This window comes from Anopheles gambiae, chromosome X (genome assembly GCF_943734735.2).
Source record: "Anopheles gambiae chromosome X, idAnoGambNW_F1_1, whole genome shotgun sequence".
NCBI classification, from domain to species: Eukaryota; Metazoa; Arthropoda; class Insecta; order Diptera; family Culicidae; genus Anopheles; species Anopheles gambiae.
This window is the reverse complement of record NC_064600.1, coordinates 10761881-10789090: the sequence shown is the minus strand read 5'-3', so window position 1 is coordinate 10789090 and position 27210 is coordinate 10761881. Positions and strand designations below refer to the sequence as shown.

At 48.5% G+C, this 27210-nt stretch overlaps 4 protein-coding genes across 4 annotated transcripts; 3 read left to right on the top strand and 1 right to left on the bottom strand.

The window, feature by feature from the left end:
• Positions 1 to 3079: 3079 nt before the first annotated feature.
• Positions 3080 to 4101, bottom strand: LOC1271696 (uncharacterized). Its single transcript, XM_310474.4, has 3 exons — positions 3846 to 4101; positions 3548 to 3742; positions 3080 to 3491 (listed from the first exon to the last, which is right to left on the bottom strand). The coding sequence occupies exons 2-3, from the start codon at positions 3608 to 3610 to the stop codon at positions 3192 to 3194; spliced, it is 363 nt and encodes a 120-aa protein (XP_310474.2). The 5' UTR covers positions 3611 to 3742; positions 3846 to 4101; the 3' UTR covers positions 3080 to 3191.
• A 1356-nt stretch (positions 4102 to 5457) lies between these two features.
• LOC1271625 (uncharacterized) lies at positions 5458 to 6288 on the top strand. Its single transcript, XM_310475.4, has 2 exons — positions 5458 to 5605; positions 5676 to 6288. The coding sequence occupies exons 1-2, from the start codon at positions 5546 to 5548 to the stop codon at positions 6057 to 6059; spliced, it is 444 nt and encodes a 147-aa protein (XP_310475.2). The 5' UTR covers positions 5458 to 5545; the 3' UTR covers positions 6060 to 6288.
• A 1808-nt stretch (positions 6289 to 8096) lies between these two features.
• Positions 8097 to 16127, top strand: LOC1271626 (phosphoinositide 3-kinase regulatory subunit 4). Its single transcript, XM_061650558.1, has 4 exons — positions 8097 to 8555; positions 8625 to 8805; positions 11393 to 15159; positions 15395 to 16127. Exons 1-4 carry the CDS (start codon positions 8458 to 8460, stop codon positions 15810 to 15812), a joined length of 4464 nt encoding a protein of 1487 aa, XP_061506542.1. The 5' UTR covers positions 8097 to 8457; the 3' UTR covers positions 15813 to 16127.
• Positions 16128 to 23927: 7800 nt separating this feature from the next.
• On the top strand, positions 23928 to 26226 carry LOC11175737 (uncharacterized). The gene has a single exon (XM_003436996.2). It carries the CDS (start codon positions 25533 to 25535, stop codon positions 25911 to 25913), a length of 381 nt encoding a protein of 126 aa, XP_003437044.1. The 5' UTR covers positions 23928 to 25532; the 3' UTR covers positions 25914 to 26226.
• The last annotated feature ends 984 nt before the right edge of the window (positions 26227 to 27210 follow it).

The window sequence follows — 27210 nt, the reverse complement described above, 5'->3', positions numbered from 1 at the left end:
TGAGGAACATCATATGCAACATCATGCAGCGATACCACTTTCCAGGCAAGTTGATCCGGCTGTTAGTGGCCACTATGAACGGGGTGCAGTGTAAGGAGAGAGTGTCGACCTTGATGTCGGAATCGTTTGAATCTCACGGAGGTCTGAGGTGACGGAGCTCTCCTGTCTGCTCTTCAACATTACCCTGGAAGGTGTCATTCGAAGTGTCGGGGCTAGACAACGATATCTGTGGCACGATTCTCTACCGGTGTGAGGCGTACACCGGTCTCAAACGCGAAGCAGCAAGAGTTGGATTGTGAATCAATGCGACGAAGACAAAGTACCTGATTGCCGGAGACTCAGACCATCTGGTAAGTAGTATATTAGTTGATGGCGACAATTTCGAGGTAGTAGAGGAGTTATGCTATCTAGGGACGGTCGTTACTTCGGACAACGACATCAGCAGCGAAATCCCGAAAACGCATTGTGCAGGGGAATCGTGCATACTATGGACTTCACCGACTGCTGAAATCTAGAAGACTTCGAGACCGCACGAAATGTGAGATAAATCGCACATTGATTCGGCCGCGTGGTCCTCTATGGACATGCGTCCGAGCGGAGGATGTAAATGCTGTAAGCGTATTTCGGACCGAGGCTATTGCTATTAACACCTAAGGGTAGGACAATTTCGGGACGAGTACAGAGAGTTTATACAAAACCATTAGATGTGTTCCATTAAATTGAAAAAGAAAAACCGAATATCTGATCTTATCCTCATCAAAGCAAAGCAAGGCTGAAATTCCAAGAAGTGAAGAGCACATCCTGGATCCACACCGAGTAAAAAAAATCAACTCACTAGAGCAAGAGCAGAAAAAAAAAACAAACAAAACTCCCACATCGAAATAGAAAATTCCCGGCTCCCATTCGTGTGCGGTGTAGCGTACACATTTTAGATAATTCGCTAACATTCCGCACAATCACATACGTGCACACCCCCGCAGGGCCGGAATGGAACAGTTTTGGGTGTGATGAATAGGGCACAAAAACACATTACCACAATGTACAGCATGCGGTGCTTGAAACTCTTGTGCCTGGAAAAGCCTGGAATCCCGAAAAAAGATTTGAGAAAAGTACTTTTTTAAAAGAAGGACCATGATTCTTCCTTCCGACCCAAAAACACACAGCGAGGGAGCGGTTGTTTGTCCAGCGAGTACGCACGCTTTTATGACATTTTTATCCTTCAGTGGAAATTCAAACACAGACACACACACAAATGGTCACGAGAATTAAAGGCGCCCCATTGTTGTGCAAGATGCTTTGTAATGTCAAATCGTAAAACGAGCATTCTTTACACGTTGCTGCACACACGCGTTTACTTTTTCTTGCCCCGAGATGATCGGAAGGGCGCCTCGATGGGGGAGCATTTTCTTCCTGCATTGTAAACGGAAGCGGGCGCGTTATTAAAACTGACACTCTTTTCTTCCATCTGCTTTTTTTCCCCTGGATAGTGGTGTTCCGCTGAAAGAAACCTCATCCCCGTTGAAACGTAGCCTTAAGACGTCCAATTTGTGCTGAACAAATGGTATTCGCTTTTTTTTTCGTTTTCTGCAGGCTCTCGGCCGCTCTCTCAGCGTTCAGGTGAGGCAGCGACAGGGCAATCAAACGCACCAGTGTGCTGAATGAATGGTTTGCCGAAATAGCGCACGGCCGAACAAAGCACCTTTTTCCGGTGGCTCAACATTTCGCCACCCTACCCCGTACGCTTTGTGCAGCAGTAGCGCCTCGGGGAGGTAATTTTTATAACAAATGTCTCACTCAACGGCATACTCGCTCGCCCCTTGCTCGACAATTGCTCGACCATGCTCAGGGCATAGCCAGCGGGGGTCGGTGTCCGCATGTCCGGCCTGCCCTCGCGAAAAAGCCACTCCCGAGGAGCGTCCTGGTTCCAGTCAATCATTTTCGATCGCGGCCACAAGCGAGATTGATCGTGGAAAAATTCCACCTCCAAGGGACCGGAACTGGGACGGCACCGGGGGCGGCACAGTTTATGGTTTTATTGCTCTACCTTCGCAGCGGCGAGTTTTCACATTTCGGGAATGATGAGGTATTGCCGAAAGTTCATCGGCGCAGCTGGAGCAACCCTTCGCTGCGGGATTTTTGTGTTTTGTTTTGTTTATTTTTTTTATGACAGCGCACGTGGTCGGGGGTTTTTCTTGCAAAACTGGGACGGGCGGGGAAAAAAAAACTCACACATTGGAAGCGTATGGGCCACAGTTTGGTGCCTTGTTCCCAACAACAACAAGAACACACATCAAATCAAGCTGTTGCAAAATTGAGCGCAAGCAGAAGTGAAACATAACTGTTTCTTTTTAGAAAGTTGAAGAGAAAAAGGTTGGAGATGAGATTGTGTACCAAAACATTTTTGTACGGCGCTTAACAAAGTAACGTGCAATTAAGCTCGAGTCATATATTCCAGGTTTTGTTGTACTTTTTTGCGACCCAAAATACTCTCCTAACACACATACACTCACACACACACATACATACACAATAGGCTTGGACAAAGAACAGCCATCACGGAGAAGCATCCCGGAGTACGTACGAAGTTGGCAAGGACGGTTTGTTCTTGCAGGATGGGGACAAATCAAAACAGTTCTTGGCGAGGTTTCAGCATACACACACACACACCGGATGACCAACTGGAGCGAAATGATTGGTTCTTGTTCGCCAAAATGGATGCTGCCCATCCCATTTTGGGGAAACGGAAGGGACCAGTCATACTTTTGCTGCTTTGTGCTATGATGGGAAGAATTATAACCGCGTATGGCCGAAAAATGGCACTTCAGAAACATATTTCCTGCCCGCAGAGTCCCATAAGAACCCAAGACAAGTGTGATTACTTATTCTTTTTTTATAGTATTTGACGATCAACAAACCAAACAGAAGAGCTTTGGGTCTGTGGACGATCTTTCTAGGACAGTCTGTTGGGCTTTGGGCAAGGTTTTTGGGGGACAAAAACAAAGTTTTTTTGTAGATTTAGATGCTTCGTAACATCCAACGATTTCTCACCAAAAGTCCTCAATAAAGACACTCAGAGAGATTAATCTATATTCCCCGCCAAACGAGAAACCTTTATTGTCTGACCCAATAGTATAAAAAAGTCATATCCCAACGTCCTGCAATGTCTACCAATTAACACTGCCTACCAGAGCCTAGACGCTGGCTGATGCTCCATTAGCCGCCTGGAGCGCCGACAGCGCATTCAGCCCCTGCTGCAATACGGCCGAACCGCACACCTTGTACTGCCAGAGCTGCTGGTGCACCTTGAGACCGGCGGCACACGCGTCCAGCTGCTGGGTAGCCTCCTCCACCACGACCGCCACCGCCGGTTCACTCTCGGCGGGCAGGCTGGTTGCCCGATTCGCCAGTACCAGCAGCACCGTCGCCTTGTACTGGACGGCCTGCTCTTCCAGGGTCAATGCACCGCCGCCGCTCTGCTCCGTTTCCTGTGCCTGCGGGAGGGGTGTAAACATTAGCCTTATACTAGGTGCTCCTTTGCCAGACGTACCTTCCCGGTGGCCCAAATTGCCACCAAAACAACAGCGACGGACAGGAGTGCCTTGCGAACCATGGTGCGTGCTTTGCTGCGCTGGGATGGCGTTGTTCTTTCGTTCTCTCTTACTCTATCTCCGGCCAGAGGGTCTTGCCCCTTCTGTATATACTTTACAGAAGTTTCTTCAAACTTTCACCCAGCAAACACGCTCTGATCCGCAAAAGATGGGGAAGAAAATGAAGGATATCCGTTAGTTTGCCAAAACGAAAGGATATCCGTCTTTCGTTTTTCTTATCGCTTTTTTGTAACTTACAGTTGACTCCCGCTTTTCCCCAAGGGAAAGAAACCAAAGGCTGAGAGGTGTGCCGAATATGGTTGGATACCCGCAAAAGCTTATCACTGACTGTATCACTGAGCTCTACAGCGAGGGGCGTGTAAGTTACACCGATATCTTAGTAAGCAAATTAAGATCCGAGAGGAGGCGGCGTGTGAGATAGTTCCGCGAGCCGACCTAGACACCGGGGCGAGCGAAAAACTTAATTAAATGCCACGACTTCTTCACTGCTCGTTTATATAGCGGCTTTTTGTCGCCTGCGCCTCGCCTCTGTGTGCACTGTTTGCCCGACCGTTAGCCAGCGCTCGTTGCTCCACGTTGTGCTGCAATATTACTGCGACACTTCAATGCCACACGTGACTGGTGTAGTCACCCCGAGTAATACTCCCGGTAGGGTTAGAATCGCGGTCCATTCCATGTGAGCCGTGTTGATATCTTCGTCATCGCTGTGGTTGATTTTTTTGTCATGTTGGCTGAGGGCACCTCCATGTGGATACACGTACTTTACAACAGCGCTTTGTCGTTCTTCGGGGCGAACATAAGAAGGTGTTATCAGTATCTATTGTATTAATGGTCGTCATAATTTAAACTTCGGTCGGTTGTGAGATTTGCGGCAAATGGGAGAAAGTTTGTTGGAAAGGCGTGTACGCCCGTTGGCTTTTATTACCAAGTCATTGAATGTAACTGTCGAATAGAGGCATAGGAGTTGTAATCGGACAATAATTGAAGTTGAGTAATTCAAGATGTCAAAAAGTAAATCTCTTTCAAAATATACTATTTTTTCGGAGGTTCAGACATGTGCTGCAATATATTTCTATAGATAGATACCTAATATGCCCATAATTTAAACAGTCGTAACATTTTGTTAATGTATGCGACAAGTCTTATAATTAGTCTGAACAGTCATCAACGTGCTTTTTAATAATATCCAGTTTTACAAACCATCTTCAGGATATCTTATTGTTGTAAGGCTCTCGAAGGATGCAATAGGCTTTTAACGATTCAAAACATACCATCACAGTAATCACAGTGAGTTAAATTCAAATTTGTATATGAAACTCCGATTTGTATTCTAATTGCAAACTGAGGATCAATTTACAAAGGATTGTCTCTCGCGAATTGAATGATTGTGTGAAAGATTTTGGCCTCAAAAGTTCAGCTTTGAGAAGGATTTGAAGTGTTTAAATATTCTCAGAAATGATAATGCCTTAACTCGAATTGAATTTCTACCAATATATTCTTGGAATAGGCTAACAGACTTTGAGTTGAATGTTTATGAACTTTGGGCCACATTTTCTTGAAAAACTAATCTATTCAACTGGTCGAAGGGTTCTGAGAAAAAAATATTTCTGACGCGTCAGTTCGAAAACTGGCTAGTTGCTGTGGCGGAAGCGTTAGTGGTTGGATCACTTTAATCGTCTGCAATGTCCCCCGCCGCTAGAGATATTGTAACACCAGATCAAATAATCAACACTGCGCTCCTGTTACCAACACGGTCGTGCCCAGTGCGGAACTGCACCACTAATCTACCAGCAAACATTCTAATACACCCGCACACAGCCCCTGCTATCCGGGGGTCTTTCCATTGGCATCAGATAAACACCCCGGCCCGACTATATCTATTGCCGGCTGGCGAACAGTTTCCGCACAGACGAGATACGACCACTCCAACAAGCATAATGAACAGCTCACTGACGATTTTTGCCGTGCTAGCGATTGGCCTAGCGGTGGCCCAACAGGTAAGCAGTAGCATTGCGCAAAACTTTCTTGGAAGCACTGTTCGGAACACTTTTTGAGTTTTTTTTTCAGCCTGATGAATCTAATGCGCTCGGTGCGGGCAATATGGCAACCGTGGGCGGTGTTTCACTTGAGCAGCGCACGGTCGACCAGCAGAACCAGCGGCTAGCGTTGTCGTTTGCTCGTGCCTTCCCGGAGGAAACGCCGGCCGAATTTCAGCCGCTAGTGGTGGCCCTGTACGTGCGCTGCCAGGCGGAGCTGGACAACTGTGCCGACTTTCTGTGGGAGACGCATCTACTGCGCGAGTATCGGAACTGCGCGATGACACAGCGACGCCTCTGCACGCAGGAGGTGCAGGAATTGCAGGCCCAGCTGACCGTGATGGCCGATGAGGCCAATGAGCAACTAGAGCTATCGCCGGCGGAGGAAGAAGTGCTGGCGCAATTAGCCGAGTAATCGATCAGAAAATCGAATGGGATTGAAATGTCACCCAAACAAAAATATTGTTTGGACAAACAAAGAAAGAATCAATTCTTCTGTACCCAAACAGTCGAGTCCTAATCAAATCAAAGCATATACAATTCACTTCGTGTGAAATGAACAACAAAACTAGATTTATTGTGCAATAAATTTGCAATGTGATTTCGTATTGCGTCGAAGTAGAATAAAAATCATCAAACTGGAACTGTGTTTTTCCCTTTTCTCTAATAAGTTTGTTTGAGACGATTACAGTTTTTATTCTGATTTTGATTTCTAAATAATCCTAAACCGGTATCAACCCTAAAACTATGCCCAATCTTCAGAGTAACACTATTCTTGGATGACCTAAAACCTCCAATCAAAATTAATGTAATGGCAACTACGATGTCATAACTGTTTGTCAATACGGCCTAGTAGGAATACCTTAGACTTTGTTGTTGGGACTAGTCATGTTCTAGTATTGGTTTTAAGCTTATCATAGGTTCCAGAATTAATCTTTTATATGAAGTTTGGGATTTATTCCCGACCTGAGAACTAGTTCCAAGCCTAGTCCCAATTCTGAAACAAATTCAAAAATTATAAATTATAAATTGGTTTCAATTGCAAATAACTTTGATAGGTTCCAGGACCGGTATGGGTTCATAATCGGTTCCCGTAATGATAAGGGTTCATGATTAGTTCCAGGACCGGTACTGATTCGTGATAGGTTCCAGAACCAGTTCGGATTCACGATAGGTTCCAGGACCGATACGGATTCACGATCTGTTCCAGGACCGGTATGGGTTCAGTATAGATTCCAAGACCGGTATGGGTTCATAATCGGTTCGAGGAGCGATATGGATTCATGATTGGTTCCAGGAGCTGTATAGATTCATGATAGGTTCCAGGACCAGTATGGGTTCATGATAGGTTCCAGGACCGGTACGGGTTCATGATAGGTTCCAGAACCGATACAGGTTCACGATCGCTTTCAGAACCGGTATGAATTCATTATAGATTCGGGGACCTGTATGGGTTCATAATCGGTTTGAGTTACGATATGGATTCATAATTCGAGGTGATGATTCGAGTTCGAGGAGCTATATGGATTCATGATGGCTCCAGGACCAGTATGGCTTCATGATAGGTTTAAGGAACAATATGGGTTCATGATAGGTTTCAGGACCTGTATGGGTTCATGATAGATTCTAGAACCGGTACTGGTTCATGATAGGTTCCAGAATCAATACGGGTTCACGATAGGTTCCAGAACCGGTATGGGTTCATTATAGATTCGAGGACGAGTATGGGCTCATAATCGTTTCGAGGAGCGATATGGATTCATGATGGTTTCAGGACCTGTATGGATTCATGATTGGTTCTAGGACCAGTATGGGTTCATGATAGGTTCCAGGGCCGTTGTTGGCTCGTGATAGGTTCCAAAACCGATGTTAGTTCATGATAGGGTCCAGGACCGGAATGGGTTCATGATAGGTTCCAGGACCGGCGTGGATTTATGACCAATTCCAAGACTGGTATGGGTTAAGTATTCAGGACTTTTATGAGTTCAGTATCCGTTCTACAATCGAAAGGGGTCAGTATCTGTTTTATAATCGGTATTGGTCCGTGATCGGTTCCAAGACCGGTATGAGTTCAGTATCAGTTTAAGGACTGGTATAGGTTCAGTATTACTTCCAAGACCGATATGAATTCTATATCGGTTCCAGAACGACCGTGGGTTCCGTACCGGTTCCAGGACCAGTGTGGGTTTGGCATTAGTTCCAACACCGGTAGATTTTGTTTCAGCTTTAGGCAGTTTTTTTATGAGACTCATCAGTTTTTTATTCAAATGGAGCTGTAACCGGGTTAACCGGATTAAAATTAACCAGTACGGAAGAAACATACTAGAACAAAAATAAGAACCGTTACAAATTTCAAATTTCAAACTTGTTGCCCAGCTATGTCCCATAACGCTGCATACCACTGGGCACCTGTCGGAAACGTCAAACCGAACGCGTCAAAAGCAAACGTCAAAAGCGCTGCGCAAGCAAAACAACAACAAGCTGATAACAATGGACACGCACTGAATTGTGCTGGTTCGTTTGGCTCGCGAAAATAACAGTGCAGCTCAATCACCTCTTTCGCGTGTTTGTGTATGTGTGGTTGTGAATCCTTCAAAGAATCAGAAAAAAGGTGTTTCTCACCAGCCGACATCAATCAACGTAGAAAGAAAGCCTGCAGCATCATCCGCCGTGAAAAAACACACTACTGAACCAGCGCACTAGCGGACACACAATCAAACAGCAGGCCCCTAGCGTGCAGGGGGGGCGAACAACCCATCAACCGATTTGGACGTGGGGCTGGGCGGGGCAGAGGGTGAAGCAATTCCGTCACGATGGGCAACCAGCTGGTTGCGCTGGCACCGTCACAAATCTTCCCCGTCGAGCACTACCTCACGGGGACGTTCGAGTTTGACCTACAGTTTGAGAAGAGGTAACATGTCCAGCAAAAAAAATGGTTGCAAAACTAAATTGTCCGTTTTCTTGCTCCGCTCGATTGCAGTATGGGAAGCACCCGCTTCATGAAGGTGGCCAAGGTGAAGGTCGACGAGGGACCGGCCGTCGTGAAGGTGTTTGTAAGGCACGATCCCTCCCTGCCGCTCGAACAGCACCTCGAGCGCATCGAGCACATCAAGAAGCATCTTGCGAACGCGGTCAACTGCTTACCATTCCAGAAAGTGCTGGTAATTTTTTGAGACTTGATTAATCTGTTTGTTTCATTTATGTAGGGATTTAGGGAATTATTGTGCAGGAAGAGCAAAGAAAAGTAACTTGCTGCAGGAACTGTTTTCTTGTTTTGTATTTATTTGATTTCAGACATACAAAATAGGTATTTGAAAAGGACATAAAAATTAAAAAAAAATTAGGAGACGATCAGCAACAGCGACTTGCCACCAAGCGTAGTGTCACAATGAAACGAATGCAACAACGAAGGCTGCATGAGCGATTTCCATAATCCAGAGCTAGTTATAGCTAGCGCGGATTTTGCGGAATAGAAAAATAGCCTATAAAATCGACATTATTTTCCTTCTGTCCAAATGATAAACTTCTTGTTGGTCCCGAAATTAGTATCGGTTTCGGCATCTCCATAAGCATAGGCATTTGGGTCTGTGGGAACGATTGAAATACGATGTACACCGTTCCAAGAGTGAACTAAGACTAACTACAATTATTTGATATTTCGTGCAACCACGGTTGCTGTAACCAATGGCTACTTGATTACAACTAAGTTTTTTGCTATAAGCAATCCACCAAAGGTCCATGATGATCCGTATGGCTCGTGATGGTCCGTATTGATAGCCGCAAAGAATCAAAATTTACTTGTAAACGATCCATATTCATGGAGATTACCGGACTGATTTCGCTTCCGAAATTCCTTATTTCAATTCAAGAACTGATTCTCGTTCTGGAACTCATTTGACTTTTGGGAGTCAATCCAGTCGGGTAGGTCCGACTCTGAGCTCCCACCACTAATGCCAACACGTTGATACAGACAGATCTGTGTTGTAGATTTGACCTTATTCATGCTGAAGAATATTATCCACTTAAAAATACAATTATGATGAATTTAAAAAAAAACCATCCATAAAAACAATCCACTTAAAAATACAATTATGATGAATTAAAAAAATCCATCTGCACAACAACAAAACCTTCTTAGACACACACCAAAATATATCGTTCTAGTAACAATGTATTTGGGAAATTAAAAAACACAAAAAAAACGATCAATCACTTTTTCAATGACGACAACGATTGTGAACTACAAATATCTTCTCGAAACTGATAATGACAAATTTGTTCGTATATGCCCTTTTTATCAGTACATTTGTGGGCCTGGAATGAATGATTTAACTTTTCATACAACTCATGTGGAAAAGCCTCCCGCATAACTAGTTTTTTGTATAACAAGTGAGTCACTGGATCGAAATTAAACTCGTTACGGGCGGTTCTACTGTTCTTTCATGTGGATGGCACAGGTGGAAAGAATTTCAAAACAGTTTTAAGGAAAAAAATGTGGATTCGAGAAGATATCTTTAGGAATTTCAAAGTAAAACGCAACAATTTATTGCACTAAAGGCAAAGCAGTTATTCAAATATCAATTATCATAGTGGATTATAGTTCTTTTTTTTTAATTTTACATTGTTTCGAGTTTTTTAGCCGTGCATAAAATTAAAACCATAGATTTTGTTTTATATCTGCAAGAATTGGGACAGACTAGTATCATACGCCCCTCAGTCGTTTCCCGCTCATCATACGGTTTTATTCTATTCGTGTTCGGAATTAATTCCGCAGCCGATTCCGATTCCAGAGCCGATTCCGGAGCCGTTTCCGGAGTTGATTCCGGAGCCGATTCCAGAGTTGAATTTGGAGTCGATGTCAAGCATCAGTTCTTGCATTGAAATAAGAAGTTTCAGAAGCGAAATCAGTCCGGGAATCTACTTGAGTATGGATCAAGCAAATATTGATTCTTTGCGGCTATCAATACTTAAAATCATTGGACCCAAACGCCTATTCTTATGAAAATGCCAAAACCGACTCCGTTTCGCGGCCGATTCTGATTTTGGAGCCAATTCCGATGCCGGAGTCAATTTCGATTCCGGAATCGATACCGGAACCGATTCCAAAGCCGATCCCGGAACCAATTCCAGAGCCGATTCCAGAACCGATTCCGGAGCCGATTTAGATTCCGGGGCCGGATCCAATTCCGGAACCGATTACGGATCCGATTCCGGAACCGATTCCGTAGCCGATTCCGGAACCAATTCTGGAGCCGATCCAGAACCAATTCCGAATCCGATTCCGGTGTCGTTCTGGAAACTGGTTCCGGACCTACTATCCGGAATCGATTCCAGAAAAAATCCTCTGAGATGGCCGGAATCGATTCCGACGAATTCTTCATTTTTCCTATCACTACTATCAATTTTCAAGTAATCGTATAAGTTGCTTTCGTATTGGCGCGAATCTCAAACAAGTTTGATGCGGCATTCGCGATTTTTAAATCGAGAGTTCTGTAACAGCTCTGATAATCAGAACGAATGACACATTGAAAATATCGAGAATCCATGTAAAACGGTAGAAAGGAGCCAAAGGTTGCTACTGAATAGGCCTAAAGTTGCAGAGGCAGAGTATATTGAATTGTTTCAAAGGCAGGTCAAAATCGGCTAGTTTTATCATAAAAATAAGCTTCCAGTATTGAAACCAAAAAACAACAAAAAAAAAACAAACAAAGAATTACCCCCTTCTCCGCATTCGCTACTCGTTCGCAGACGATGGAAAAGGCGTGCCTGATCGTGCGGCAGTACGTGAAGCACAGCCTGTACGATCGCGTCTCGACCCGCCCGTTCCTCACGCTGATCGAGAAGAAGTGGATCACGTTCCAGATACTGTGCGCGCTGCACCAGTGCCACAAGCAGCGTATCTGCCACGGCGACATCAAGCTGGAGAACATCCTGATCACCTCGTGGAACTGGGTGCTGCTGTCCGACTTTGCCTCGTTCAAGCCGACCTACCTGCCGGAGGACAATCCGGCCGACTACAGCTACTTCTTCGACACGAGCCGGCGGCGCACGTGCTACATCGCGCCGGAGCGGTTCGTGCGCACGTCCAGCGGCGAATCGATCCAGCCGAAGGACGGGCCGCTGGTCGGCGACGGGCAGTACTGTGCCGGGCAGCTGCTGCCCGAGATGGACATCTTTTCGGCCGGCTGCGCGCTGCTCGAGCTGTGGACCGAGGGTACCGCGCCGTTCGAGTTTTCCCAGCTGCTCGCGTACCGGCGGGGCGAGGTCGACCTGGTCCGCAAGCACCTGGACGGGATCGAGAACGAGCGGCTGCGGCAGCTGGTCGAGTCGATGCTCAGCCCCGATCCGCGCGATCGCAAATCGGCCGAGCTGTACCTGGACCAGGAGCGGGGCAAGCTGTTCCCCGAGTACTTCTACGCCTTCCTGCAGTCCTACCTGCAGATGTTCTCGACCGTGCCGGTGGTGCCGCCGGACGAGAAGGTCACACGGCTGCACGGCGACATCGGCCAGATCGTGCAGATACTGACTGGCGGCGGCGGGGGCGGCGGTGGCGACGACCCGCCCGAACCTTCCGACGACGACGACGACGACGACGGGCTGATACTGATCACGGGCGTCATCACGTCCTGCATCCGCGGGCTCAGCTTCTGCCGGTCGAAGCTGCTCGCGCTCGAAATCCTGCAGGCGCTGGCCGAAAACACCACCTCCGAAACGATACTCGACCGCATCCTGCCCTACATCCTGCATCTCGCGCAGGACGCAGCGCCCCGCGTCCGCGTCTGCTCGCTCAACACGCTCACCCGCTGCCTGCGGCTGGTGCGCCAGCTGCCCCGCAGCGACGCGAACGTCTTTCCCGAGTACATCCTGCCCGCGATCGCACCGCTCGCCACCGACCACTCCACCTTCGTGCGCATGACGTACGCGCGCAACATCGCAACGCTGGCCGACACCGCGGTCAGCTTTCTCGAGCAGTCGCAGCACACCTGCACCTCGGAGAACGTGCCGCCGCCGCACTACGAAACCGAGCTGAGCGCGCTGCACGAGATGCTGCACCAGACGGTGCTGTCCCTGCTGACGGACGCGCAGTCCGCGGTGAAGCAGACGCTCATGACGTCCGGCATCACGCAGCTGTGCGTGTTCTTCGGCCGGCAGAAGGCGAACGACGTCATCCTGTCGCACATGATCACCTTCCTGAACGACAAGGAGGATCGGCATCTGCGCGGCGCCTTCTTCGACTGCATCGTGGGCGTCGCGTCGTACGTCGGGTGGCACTGTGCGCCGATGCTGCTGCCGCTGCTGCAGCAGGGCCTGACCGATCCGGAGGAGTTCGTGATCGCGAAGGCGATCCACGCGACCACGCTGCTGGTGGAGCTCGGGCTGATACAGAAGCAGGGCACGATCGAGTTTATCGGCGAGTGCGCCTGCTACCTCGCCCATCCGAACCTGTGGATCCGGCACGAGGTGGTCGAGCTGGTGGCGACGGCCGCCCGCATCCTCACCGCGATCGATGTGCAGTGCAAGGTGCGGCCCTCGATTGCGGCCCACCTGCGCCTGCCGCTGATCGAGCTGGCCTGTCCGGAGCTGCTGCTCGACTGTCTGGTGCCGCCGGTGCCGCGCAACATCTACGACGCGGTGCTACGCTTCGGGCCGGACATTGCGCCGCTGATCGCGGTGCTGCGGGAGCGCAAGCAGGCCCGCGCGCGACAGCAAACGCTCGCGGCCGAGCGGGAGGGTGACCGGCACCAGTCGCCGCTGCCCGACGGCGGCCAGCAGGCACCGCCGCCCGGGATACAGCAGCTGCTGCGCCGCCTCACCACCGAGGGGCTGACGGAGCAGATCGAGGAGCAGCTGCTCGCGATGAGCGTCCATCTGATGAAGCTGCACCACTACAAGCTGGCGGAGACGCGCCACACGCAGCAGCCGTCCGGCCGGATCGTGCTCGACCACTACCCGGACGTGATGGGCGAGGTGCCGCTGGCCGGCGCCGACACGCATCTCCCGCTGGCGAAAGGGGGCGCTCTCCCGGGGCGGCCAGTCGCGTCCGGCGGTGCTGGCGATGGAACGGCACCAACGGGGGACGGGCTGGGCAAGCAGGCGGGCGGACGTACCACGCGCAAAAGCGAATCGGACAGTGCGCAGGACTGGCAGCACATGCTGAGCGCGATCGAATCGCACACGCCCTCACCAAGCTCACCGACGGGCGGCGGCGGTGGCGATTTAACCGTCGCCGGCACGGCTGTTCTGCCCGCACCGCCGCCGGTCGCCGCCACCGGTGCCACCGTGCCGATGGCCACGATCGCGGCCGCCCTGCCGCCGCCCGTGCATCACCACCATCATCATGCGACGCCGACCACCTCGAGCCTGGTGGAGTACAGCCTGCCGGAGCGCACCACCGGCCACCAGGAGCGGCTGTCCGACTGTCGGCTCGAGATGGAGGCGCTCGTCGCGAAGCTGCGCACCCGCTACGCCACCTACCAGCGGCAGCGGGAGCTGCGCGAGTCGACCAGTGCCGGGCCGGCCCTGCCGGCCGGCTGGCGCCTGTCCGGCACGCTCGTGGCCCACCTGGCCGAGCACAAGGCGGCCGTCGCCCGGATGGCAGCGCTCAAGCCGCACGCCGGCTCGCTTTTCGCGAGCGCCTCCATCGACGGCACGGTGCGGCTGTGGGACTGCAACAAGCTGGACGGGCAGCAGTCGGTCAACCGGTCGCGCCAGTCGTACCACGCCAACACGCCGCTGCACGCGGTCGCCGCCTGCGACGCCGGCCAATCGCTGGCGGTGGCGGGCAAGGACGGCACGCTGCTGCTGCTCAAGATCGACACCAACTCGAGCAAGATGGCGCTGCAGCAGGCGCGCCACTTCGAGGCGGACACGCGCTACACGTCCGCCTCCAGCTCGACGGGCGAGCTCGGCCCGGACGATGGGCCGGTGGTCGAGATGCATCCCCTCGACCAGGGCGCCCAGAGCGTGATCGTGTACGCGACGCTGTACGGTGCGCTCGTCGGCTGGGACATTCGCATGCCGGACTACGCCTGGCGGCTGCAGAGCGACCTGCGCAGCGGCGTCATCACCACGTTCTGCATCGATCCGTCCAGCTCGTGGCTGACGGTGGGGACGAGCAGCGGTCGCCACGTGTGCTGGGATCTGCGCTTCCAGCTGCCGATAGCGGAGATCAAGCATCCGCACGATGCGCGCATCCGGCGCGTCTCGCACCATCCGACCGAATCGTCCTGGCTCGTGTCGGCCTCGCAGGGCAACAGCGAGGTGTACGTGTGGAACATCGAAACAGGCCACCGGCAGCAGGCGTACTGGGCTAGCGCGAGCCCACCGCTCTCCAACAGCAACGCGTCCTCGCACTCGGTCTGCGCGCTGCTGCCGGGTGTGAACGATGGCAACCCGTTCCTGCTGACTGGAGGGACCGACCAGCGCCTGCGCTACTGGGATCCGGTCAACATCGAAAACTGTGCGCTGGTTGTGCCGTCCGCCCGGGACTACGCCCCGCTCAACGTCACGTACGAGTGAGTATTGCTCTCGATGGTTACGACCACTGCCAGTGCTGCAAAATGTCACTGTCAATGTCAATTACAATTTATTAATTACTATTTTCGGCGAAAGATGCGCCATTTTAGATGAAAGTTATTGCCCGATATCTTTCGTTTCTTTCACAATTGTTTGTATTCAGAAACAAAAAAAAACATTACCTCCGCATTTTATTCTTTATTTCATTCCATTTCTTTTATTTTTTATTTGTAGATCACGCCTAATCGACGGCACGAAAGTAATCTCCGAGATACACTGCAACAACAACAGCAATAACAACAACAACAATAGCAACGTGCAAATCAACAACAACAACAACAACAACAGCAACAACAGCAGCAATACCAACGCAAACCAGACCGGCGGAGGGCAAAGTAGCGGAACGGCCGGCAACAATGCGAACACACCGGGTGGCGGCAGTGCAGGGGCGACTCCCGGTGGCCCAGGGTCCGGTGCCGGCGGGTCCGGTGAGCGGGGCGGCCGGCAGCCGGACGATGACCACCGGGTGGGGCCGGAAATGCCCGCCCACGGGCATAACGACGTGATCAGCGATCTGCTGATGTGCCGCTCGGCGAAGCAAACGTTCATCGCGTCCAGCAGCCGGGACGGCGTGATCAAGCTGTGGAAGTGAGCGCCGGAAGTCGTCGGCAGTCTGCGGACGGTGCACGGTAAAAGGGGAAGTAGTATTAAGCCTTATTAACATCTCTTTCCCTCACAGATGATCATGTTTCCTATTTTTCGTTTCATTTATTGCTTTATGATCTGTTGTTGCATTACTCATACTCTATTGTGCTGAGATTAATCTCTTTCTGTTGTGATTTCGGGAGCGAACGTTCGCTAGTGGTATTTTGCTACAGGATACTGCATAACAGTGTGTATCTTGCAGGTTAAAGTTATTCAACTCAGGATGCTATTATCCTAGAAATATAAAATTAAGAATCACTTACATCAATGTGCTACACACTATTTTTACTTACAACAAACGTCCGTAGATATCACATCGGCATGAAGATAATTTCGTCGAGCATTGGTAAAGATCTTCATGCAATGTACAGCGAGTATAAATAATAAATAAATACTTTTGCAACATTTACAAAAAAAAACTGTAGTACTGCAACTCAAGCATGGAATTGGACCTTCATCCTGCACAAAAGGGCGTCACCTTATTTCAGTGCAAACGAAATGCAATGACCCCACTGTATGTCATCGAGTTCCGTTAAAATGTCATCATCACCTCTTTTCACGAAGTGTTATTAGATATGTTAAGATGGGAGTACATACTGTCAATATCTTCACGTCCTTGACACAAAATCCAAAATTGCAAATGAGAGTGTAAATAAATTTCGTTTAGAACACTTCCTTTTTTTCTGAAAACCTATTGCAACAAGGGCCGTGTCTGTGCTTCATCGCATGCGATTTTATCGCACGTGCTGTCAAACGCTTTTTCGTATAATATTGTGATTATTTAGATGACTTTGATAGTTCAACGATTATGACCAATTCAGTTGAGATTGTTCCCACAAAACACTACACAGTTTAGTTTGCCAGATAAAATCGGATTCGGCGTCCGACGAAAGCAAACATTTGTGATTCCGTCGTACGACCAACTTGCACGTCCGACGTTATCTGTCAAATCCCATATAAAATTTTGACAGGCCTTCCGATAAAATCACTGCCTGGCCATTATTTTCCAGATTTTATAACCAGATAGCTGGCGTGCTATTCTAAAATTACTTTTTTTTGTAAAAGATTATATACAAAGCTCGCTTGCGCCTTTCGTTTTCGATAAGTTTTTTGTGTAATGATTTAAGACGACTAACTTCTGTGATATTATCATGATGATTATCAAGCAAAGAATCTACAAATTTGATGGCATTCGCAAAGCATGGATATGGAAGCATGGACGAAACTATCATTGATTGCTTCATCTGAAATAGTATCCTCGATATTAAATGTATCACCTAACACCTCACAAAGTTGATGGTATCATCATCGGTGTAAACCATGCTTGTAATCCAAGCTGGATTGTTAATGTCATCGTGAAGATCTTCTTCTAGCCATGTTCCAGCCAATCTTTTCGCATTTACTACAGCTGTTAAATCTGCTCGACGTACACTCGATCATTAAAAAAAACACATCATTACATTTCTTACGACTCGTTCTTCTACGAATTTTAAATCGTAGATGAACCTAGCGGCTGCCAACCATTCAATGCCTTGCTGCAAATATATTTTCTTTAACCATTCCTCAAACTTCAAGTTCAAGTTTTAATGCTCACGTCCCGCTCTATGATGTGCAGTTATCTATCTTATCTGGAACCAATAACGCCTTTGGCACTAGATTGCACGCACTGGAAAACTTCCTTCCAGCCGAAACAAATTCACGTTTTCAGTATGGTTTGATTTTTGTAGAATTACAATAATCAAACCGGAAGCTCTTCCCTGCTCGGCAGTGATCGTGATATTGCAGCAGTACCAATAAACACCATCTCCACAGGCTACACGCTTCACATGTAGTCCAACTCTGTAATAGTAATATGAATAATATAATCTTTGCCAAACCAATCAGGATCTTAAAGTTGGCTTAGCAAGGATTCTTCTTTGATCGCTTGATTTTTAACGCCTGTGGTGATAATATTAGCTTCTCGCTGCTGACGAATTCATAAATAAAGTGCTTCATTTAACAGCGGAAACGTCTGCATATTCCAAGTTTTTCGATTTCATGTTCTTTAAAAGCTTTGAGTTTTGTGCATAATTTTTTTTTTATTGCCTATTCAAAAACAGATTTAAGATGTTCCTTCTTCCAAAGATGTTTGTGAATCAAAAATGTGTATAGCAACGAAAGGCTTAAAAAACTTATTCAACAATCGTACCGGATTCCGAACTCTTCATTAGCTGGACAATGAAATAAAAAAGCAAATCTGTAAGCAAATACGCGAGTTCTTAACCATAACTACGATCATTGTCGATGAAACCAATACGCCAGAGTAATGTTCTGTTTCTATTTGATTGCCTTGATGATTCTAATAACATTTGATTTAACTCAGAAAGTAAACAAATCTTAGCTAGCGAACACTTACTGTACCTTAAATGTTGTACCGATAATCTATAGTGCATCCTTCTGCTCATGAGCATCTTGGACATACGGAAGATACGCTGTATGCCCGCTTGAATCTCCAGTCTTAGGTATCTTACCTTAGCTTTAACAATACACCATCACGCGACGTAGGTTTCTGCGTGTAGGTGCAATTAATAATTCAAGACGTAACATATTTATACACGACCGGGAGGGATTATTACCCAATCCATCAGTATGCGCAGCGTACGCGTGCTTTTCGCGAGTTCCCGCGCGTGTTGCGTCACATACCAACCCTCTGCCTAGCAGACAGACACCTTTAGAACGAACAACAATACTCGGTTCTTTTTGTTTTTATGCATATTCCCTTCTAATGCCGCCATCCAGCTGTCATCTAGAAGACGGTGCAAAAGCCACCACGCACTTGCAATTAGAATCCGATCCGGCCCGGTCTAATGAAGTCTCTCGTTCCTGGCGTGCCAGAATTTATGGCCCAATAGGGGCTTACATCGTGAATCATAATGGTTGACACCTCTTCTAGCAGATCGGGATTTTTTTTTTTTTAGGTTGGGTTTTTAGGCCGGGCCGCCTCAGGGCACATTCCCCGGGGGATTTTATTTCCTGGTGCAGACATTCCGGGAACTACCGAATGTTTTATGTGTTACTTGCTGGTTCTTTCACGTTCCCGATTTCGCATGCCAGGCAGGGGCGACCGTTTGAGCATGGAATGACACAGCTCCGATGCGTCGGATGGCTAGCCGATCGCGTGACGGATTGAGGGTATCGGGGAGCCTAAGCGCTAACAGTAGTAGAGGCATCCTAAAGGTGTCGAGCGTGAGGGTGTTTTGGGCCTCTAAAATCACCATTTCAACCTATCGACCTCGTAGGTCCTTGATGTACCTTCTGTAATTATTGTGATTATTAATTTTTATTATTACTATTTTAATTATTATTATTATTATTGTAAGTTTTATTGTTTAAAATATTAATATTATTATTATAATTAGTATTATCATTATTGTTATTACTACTATTATTAGGTGTTTATTCAGAGACCTAGTGATGTGCTATCTGGAGCGAACAGACGACTCTGTACGATTCCGAGTGACTCTTTACGACTCGGAGCGACTCCGAACGAATCCGGATAATTTCGAACGACTCCAGACGACTCCAGATGATATCAAACAACTCCGAACGACTCTGGACGACTCCGGGCGACTCCGGGCGACTCCGGGCGACTCCGGGCGACTCCGGGCGACTCCGGGCGACTCCGGGCGATTCAAAACGAATCTACCTTCCGGAGTCGGTTTCAAAATTTCCGATGTCTGATCGGAGACGACACCGGATTTTTGGCAACTATACACATCACTACAAAGGACAGTTAAAGTCTTGATCAATTTTATTAGGTTTAAACCAGTGATGTCGAGCTCGTTTTGGGTCGCGGGTCGGATTACGGTTCAAAATATTTTCGCGGGGCCGCAGTTGGGTGCTTTCAATCGGCAAAAAACATTAAGGACTTATTCTTGGACCTAGAATATTATTTACTTTTTTTACCTTCCCAAACAAGTAACTATGTGTAACTTACTTCACTCTTCGATAATCGAACTATTAAAACCGAAGGATGAAAGCTTCTTCCTCAGTGAATCAACATTATTATCCCCGTTTTCTCTTATCTTATAATTTACAATCTATTTCTGCTTAATTCAAATAACTGCCAAAGTTCTTCGCGGGCCGCATTTGAAGCCTTCGCGTGCCGTATGTTTGACATGTCTGGTTTAAACTTATCGTAGGTTCTACATTTCTAGCGAGGAACACACTCTACTATATCCAGGCGTGAATTCGGTCTTTAAAGGACTTTGCTCTCCACATTGAACTTGATAGGAACACCTGAGCTTTAGTTCGTACTACGGCGTGGAACATTAAGTAGAGAGCGCGGGCGTGGAGAAGTCGTCGGAGCATAGTCGTTCAGTCGTGGGAGTAGGGCTGGCCTGGGTCGATGTTCCCCGTTAGGAGATCTCCAACAAACATTTGTTGCGCTATGCGACGCCTGTCGCTTAGTTTTTTTTTTTATAACCAAAGAAGCTTTAGGTGTGTTTTGTACGACGAACATAGACTGCCTGGATGCCACGGGAGAAGACGCAACGCGTAACGGGTGAGTCTGTGCTATATTGATCCAATACGGTCATATATAATGGCTTCCAAACACACATTGGGTCTCACAAATCTCTAAAATCACTCGTTGAACCAGTCCTTGGAGCCTGGAGCATGGATTATAGTTTCCTCCGCGTTAAAGGTCAGTTTCGTGTCATGGATGATTCCATGATCCTTAATGTGAATGACGGCATCAATGCGAATTCCGTCTATTAGTCTCAGCTGTACTAAGTGGGGCTCGCAAGCTCCACTACATACCAGGACCCGACATTTTTCGACACCCAGCTGCAGATGATAGCATGCTGATATATACCGGAACCTAACATTTACAGATGCCCTCGTGGTCGCACACTCAATCCGCTTTCCGTTAAATCTGCCAACTGAGCCAGCGGGCCCCTTGGTTTCTTCCGCACCTGGCCTAACCTTGACCGACCTTAGCGTAACGATCGTTCCAACCGATCAGCGACAGACGTCGACCATTCGGTCCAACTACCAAAACTCTAATAAACACCCTTTCACCTGTCCCTTAAGCGGCCTGCCCAATAAATAACGCGGGCTTCGCATTAATGGCTGATCGTTAGTTCTGCCTCCCCCCGAAACGCTCCGATCGCGTTGCGAATCACGTGTCGCGCGTGTTAAATTAACTGAAAAAAGCCCTTTCGACCGCTCTTGCGCGTAGCAAACGAGCGTCGCATGGTGGTCGGTGGCGGTGGTGTGATGGTAATAAAAAAATGTGTCCCCATACAGTGTGTCGTTAACCTAACGACCCCAAAAAGGAGATCACAGATGTAATTACCGAACGTAACGTACCTTTCCCCATCCTCCCTAGCCGCTCGCGCTTACACCGAGTGGATTTTAATGAAGGATTTAGTGGCTGCTGCCGCCCCATGCGTGGTGCATTATGCTGCACTTCTGTTCTGGTTTTTGCGCACCGTCCGCCCAGCCGTGCTGCGGCGGTACCTTTGAAAAGATAATGGCCCTGCTTGTTCTATTACCATATGCCCTGCTTCGGGGTTTGCCAGCTGTTAGGATTTGTGTTTTCCGCGCCGTTCTAGCGCTGGTGTGAGCTCGCACCGCTAAGCGCTACCGAGCCCTTAAAATTGTTCCCAGTTTTTTTTCTTTGCGCCTTGTCGCCGTTTCGGGCAGCGTTGCTGTACCGAGAGAATGTGCGATTATGTAGCGACAGTTTTAGTATATTTTTTTTTTATTTTGCGACTCTCCCCCCGCTTTACAATAGCGCTTGATCTGGTCCAGATCTGGCGACCGGTAGCACCGGTATCGTTATGCTAGCCGCCGGGCATCAGACATAAACCATAAAGGCGCTCGGCTTGCTCGTTAGTCGTGCCCGCAGACATGGGACGCGCGAGCATTAGCTAACGAATTGGCACGAACCGGTTTCCGTTTTGATTTTTTTCTTCTTCTTCTTCTTCTTTTCGTTTGCCGTGCACGTGCATTCACGCACACACACACACACGATCAGCCCTTTCGCTTGGGCTTGGGGCACCTCTGGCAGACACGTTTTTCCCCCAACCGCTCGTTAGCTATTTTTAGCTCGCCCTCCGAAAAGGGCAAAAAGAGAAGAAGCAAAAAAAAAGCCAACATGAAAACCGACCGTGTGGACTGGTGTTGTGTGATGTTGATGTTGGGACGGTTTTGGAGTACCGTTTTTGGATGCGCTGGGCTGCCAACTGCAACGGCACCGTGCGTCCCTATCGCGCGGCAGGTCAGAGGGTGACGCGCGCACTGCTCCAAACTGACCGTGAAACAGTTCCCACTATCGGCCACGTTCATTCAACCTCGCCCGGTTCGGGCGACTATCCGTGTCGATGCGTGATGTTGACGCGCAGCATCGAATCTGTGTCCTTCTACGCTGGCGTGTCGCTGCTGCGATTAGCTGCTGCCGGGACGAGTGGCATGTCAACAAACGCGGCGAAATGAAAACAAAAATTCCCACTTCCTAGTCGGTAGGCACTACAACCATACTCTACACTGCGTCCATGTCAGGCCTGTTCGTGCCTTTAGTGTTAGGAGAATAATTTGGAAAAAGGAATTTTAAGGCATTGGAATGTCACCCAGCCAACGCCCTGCTTGTATCAAAGGAACTGGAAATTTAGAGTCCGGAAGCTCTTTGGACAACCGTTTTAGATGTATTCAAAATTTTGTAAATACACTGGAATCTCACTACGATGTAGTCTCTTGAAGATTCATTGTTACTGAAAGATGAATATTTTGAAGGTCCCGTCATATTACATACAAATAATGCCTCTCTTCAAAATGTCTCGGAATTCAAGATGTCTTCAGAATATCTATGCCTATGCCCTATGCCGAATATTCTTTAAGCTGCAAATGCGATTTGGCTGCTCAAGTTCTCTGGGATCGAATGTTGGATGACAGTACTCAAAAATATTGGACAAGGGATGCCACGGGAGAGTTTCTTGGATCCTTTTCCTTAGCAACACTTTCATTCGTTTTTCCCCAACATCAATATCTCTGTATTCTGACGCTCCCTTGAAGATTCACCTAGAGATAGAGATTACACTGGAATTAGATAAACCTTATAATTCCGAATACTGTTTGTTTGCAATTATGAAAGAATCGTTTCGCTTCTTCTTAAACAATTATTAGATTCTTTCAATTCGATGGATCATTGCTATTAAAAACAAAATGTGTTGTTCCATTTTGTTAGTGTTAGCAACTGATAGAAACTAGGCATTTTGCAGGCAGCTCGTATGGGCGTAGGGCGTAGAGCAAGAAGAAGAGGAAAAACAACGCCTTGGTCGCCTGGCTCGGAAAGTCATCACCACAGAGAGCGGCTCCGAACAAACACTGTTTGCGTGCAGGAAAAGAGTTTCGCTCTCCCCCCCCCCCCCCCCCCCTCCTTGTATCCATCTAATGCGTGCATGCCATGAGCGACTTCAATTTCGGACGCCACGAAGATCCGCCAATTCCAGCAATGAGCTGCGCGGTTTGAGAGGTACACCGTCGCTGCTGTTCCGGGGTTGGGGTGCGATTTCGCGATTCATAAACCAGAACGGTGAGGTGGAGGGGAGGGGGACTTGAGGTGCATTTTCCCTTTCTCTACCAGCGCTCGGTAACTTCCGGTGCACCAGCGAAGTGGGACTGGTTTCAAGGTCTTTCTGAAGATTCCGGGCTTATCAGGTCCGCTTCATCGCATCATGGTCGCACAACTGTTTACATGATTGTGGTTTTGTGTGTTTACACTTTCGGGCGGTATCTGCGCATTGGGAGTTGTTTACTTTTTTGCTATTGCCGACTAACAAACTGGCGCTGGTAGTTCGTGTTCGCAAGAATGCTCGACCTCCAGCAGAAACCTGGTGCATCACGCAGCATGACTCAGCGGTCGGGCTTTCCCGCTCAGATCGGTACGCATTATGATTGGAGTGCAATTCTTGATCGATTGTGTGAATCACACAGCTCCCCAACGCGTGCTTATGAAGATTCGTCTCCCCTGGAGCGACACCGCTGCAAGACATTTCTCACCGCCAATGCCCTTTCCTTTCACAGCAGTCGCGCACACACCGGGAGAAGGGTTAGCTCGCCGCGAAACCCTATAACAAAGTTCGCATTAGCGTTGAGGCAAAAATCGTTGATCGTATAAACCTGTAAAAGTAAGCGCTAGAAAAGAAAGGAAAAAAAACAACAAGTGAAGGAGGGAAAAGGCCAAAAGCACCGTACCGAGAGCAACGAACGGTTCCAGCGCGCAACGTGCACGCTGTTATGGTAAACTGCGAACGAAATGGCATTCCGCGCCGCGTACGACACGGTGCGCCACCGGCAACCGCCAGCAACGAAAATGCGGGGTGGGTGCATTTCCTCATGCCACCGTGTGTGCGCCCTGCAGTACACGATTCCGTGATCCGTGGCTCCATTTCCTTGCCGAACCAGCTTGCCGTGGCACTGCCAGTTTCGGTTCGCAGCTGGTTTCGCACGGTAGTGCTCCGAGCGAATCGATTTTGTGCGGTGTGTGTGTGTGTGGGTAGGCCTGTAGCGCGGATTACGGTGTGTGAAGCTTTGTTTGTATGATTAAGGGCTAAAACCAAGGTCCCAGAATCCCATAAACTTACTGCCGCACAGACTAACAAACTGGGTGGAGTGCTGGGTGATTGTACGTACTATAAAGCAGAAGAAGTAAGAACTAAAGGTTTTTGGATAAAGACCAACAGTGGTGTGAAGCAAACTTCCGGGATTCAGGAAGGCGGCAGGTGTGGTTCGATCAGGCTGCTAAGCGTACCGTTTCCAGTGGACGTCACACGCCCCGAAACAGCTGATTATAAAAACAAAAAAAAAAGCAGAAAGCTACACTGCAAAACCTGACCGTTAACGGGTTCCTCTTCGCATAGCAGTTGCACGGTCGCTGCATATCCTCGACCTCAGAGAGGGGCGCGTGTCAGTGCACTGAGATTCGCGCGAGTCAAGGTCAGCAGCAGACGGGGAACCCGCCTCTCGCGCCAGAACAGAACACACCGTGAGTGGTGCGAGTGCTGCCACCGCTCATTCGGACTGGATGCTGTGTGACGCTTCTACCGCGCTACCACGTTCACCAAACATTGCCAAGGATCTTGCGATCTTTCTGCAGGTTCTTGTGCGAGAGCGCCCGACGTCGCTAGAGAGCGCACCGAGAGCGTTTGGCCGCTCTGCTAGGAACGCGCGAGAGAGAAAGAGAGACGCATCCACCTGATCATCACATCCCTACTATAAAAGCACGCCGCCCGTACAGTACGCTCGTGCAGAGTAGCGTCTATCCTTGGTGCGATTAGAAGACCCGAGCGGACCGCAACCGGAGAGTCTCCCGGTAAACCAAAACAAAACAAAAAAAAACATTCTTCCCCCGCGTGGCCTGCAATCAAAACATATCTCGTCCGACTGCTGCTGCTGCTCTTCTTCTGCGTCTAAAGTCAAAACAACGCTATCAAACCTGCCGCTCAAACCTACCATCGAATCCCTGAAGGGCCGACGACTTTAGCTCGCGTACAAGGTGTGAAGTTGTGTCGCCTAAACAACAACCACAACAACAACAACCACAACAGAAAAGCCGTTATACAACGGACACTCAAACCGCCGAGGTGTGTTAATTGAAGGTCGAACAGACACGCCGAACAGTGCGATGTACACCGCCGTTACCTCGATCGGGCGGCTAGTGGCGCTGGCCCTGCTGGCTGTCCTGCTCGCCCTGCTACAGTGTTCCGCGCCCTGCCAGGCGTCCCCGGTCATGCTGGACAAGCTGTTCGGCTTTGCGGCCTACCAGCCGACCTACTCCGGCGGTGGCTACGGTGGCAACCAGTACGGCTACTATGGCGGCGGCGGCGGCAGTGCCAGCGGGACCGGGTACGGCAGCCATCATCGCCCCACGGCCAGCTCGGCCACCAGCCACAAGCGGCAGGCGAAGGGGCGCGACTACAAGGACATCTGCCGGGTGGTCAATCCGGCCCCGTACGCGCTGCCCGGGCGGGCACCCTACCCGGCCGCACCCTTCTGTCCGTATTAGGCTCCGGCGCTGTTGGAGCAGTGCGAGGAACGTGATAGTTACAATTAGGTGTTAAGGTTCGATTTGTAAGACGTAATAACGCGGTGTGACATCGCAGTGGCTGGGGCAGAGATAAGGGCGACCCGACACAACGGCTGCTGGTGTTCCTTGTGCTTACTACCCCCGCAGCAAGATGTCGTTATAGAATTTAAGATGAAGAGAGGCAGCATTTTAACCTCCAATTTTGTGCGAATAGCATACGAAACATGGGCTGTTGCTGCTTCTCCCGCTAGAGAGTTTTCCGACGCAATAAAGTTACGAAACAAAACAACAACCATACATCCGCTTCATCCCCGGGTAGGAAGTAAGTTTTACAAGCGCTGAAAGAAACATTGTTTTTGGCAAGAGGCGTGACGCATCTTCAGGTCTTGATACTGGAAGATTGGAAGCTTGGAATTGGAGATTTTTTTTATTGCTTTATCTTCACCCGCACTAATGAAACGTTAATTGCACTTTCAATAATAGTATCTCATGAGACTTCTTCTTCTATTTTGCGAGAGGGGATGTATCCTTCTATGTTGTTCAAACGTTTGTTTGAAACAACATGTTCAGAGGCATTTAATGACTGCGTCTGTCTAGACCAGAGTTGTCCAACTAGTGGCCCGACCAGACCAGAGGTCTTTCGGTGTGGCCCGCGACCGCTTGACCCAACTCGCATTTCAGCTTCAATCTCATACTAATGTATAAAACCGGGAATGTCCGGAAGTATCTTACCCATCTATATGTGGTTTTGGAACATGATTCTCCTTTTTTTCTCACCAAGTACCTTGAGTATTACCTTGCTTAAAAATAAAAATAATTTATTTAAGAAAAAGAATTGGAAAATTGTACTAACCATGTACTCAACCATCAGGAATTTCAAATCATTTAGAAAACAGATGAAATCAGATGTCAGCACAATAGGCTGTTACAAACGATCCAAAGCATTCCATCAGGCATCCTACCAAGATCAATATGATTAGAAAAAAAACAGGTAGGCTTATGACTATGTTTTTGATGGCCATAATGAATTAGCATTTCTATGGATATTGGCAGGACGAGAGTAACGGTTACGAAGGGCTTGTATGACACCTTGCACTCCCCGACTGTCAAATGAAGATTTTTCCAAGTCTGGAGTCCACACTCTGGACTGGACTGGACGAACCGATCTGTAGTAATTTATGGAGATTGGGCAGCATCAAATGTAAGAATTCGCTGTGTTTAACGTACGTAAATGCTGTTCACAATTAATACCAGCTCAAAAATATTGATAATCAAA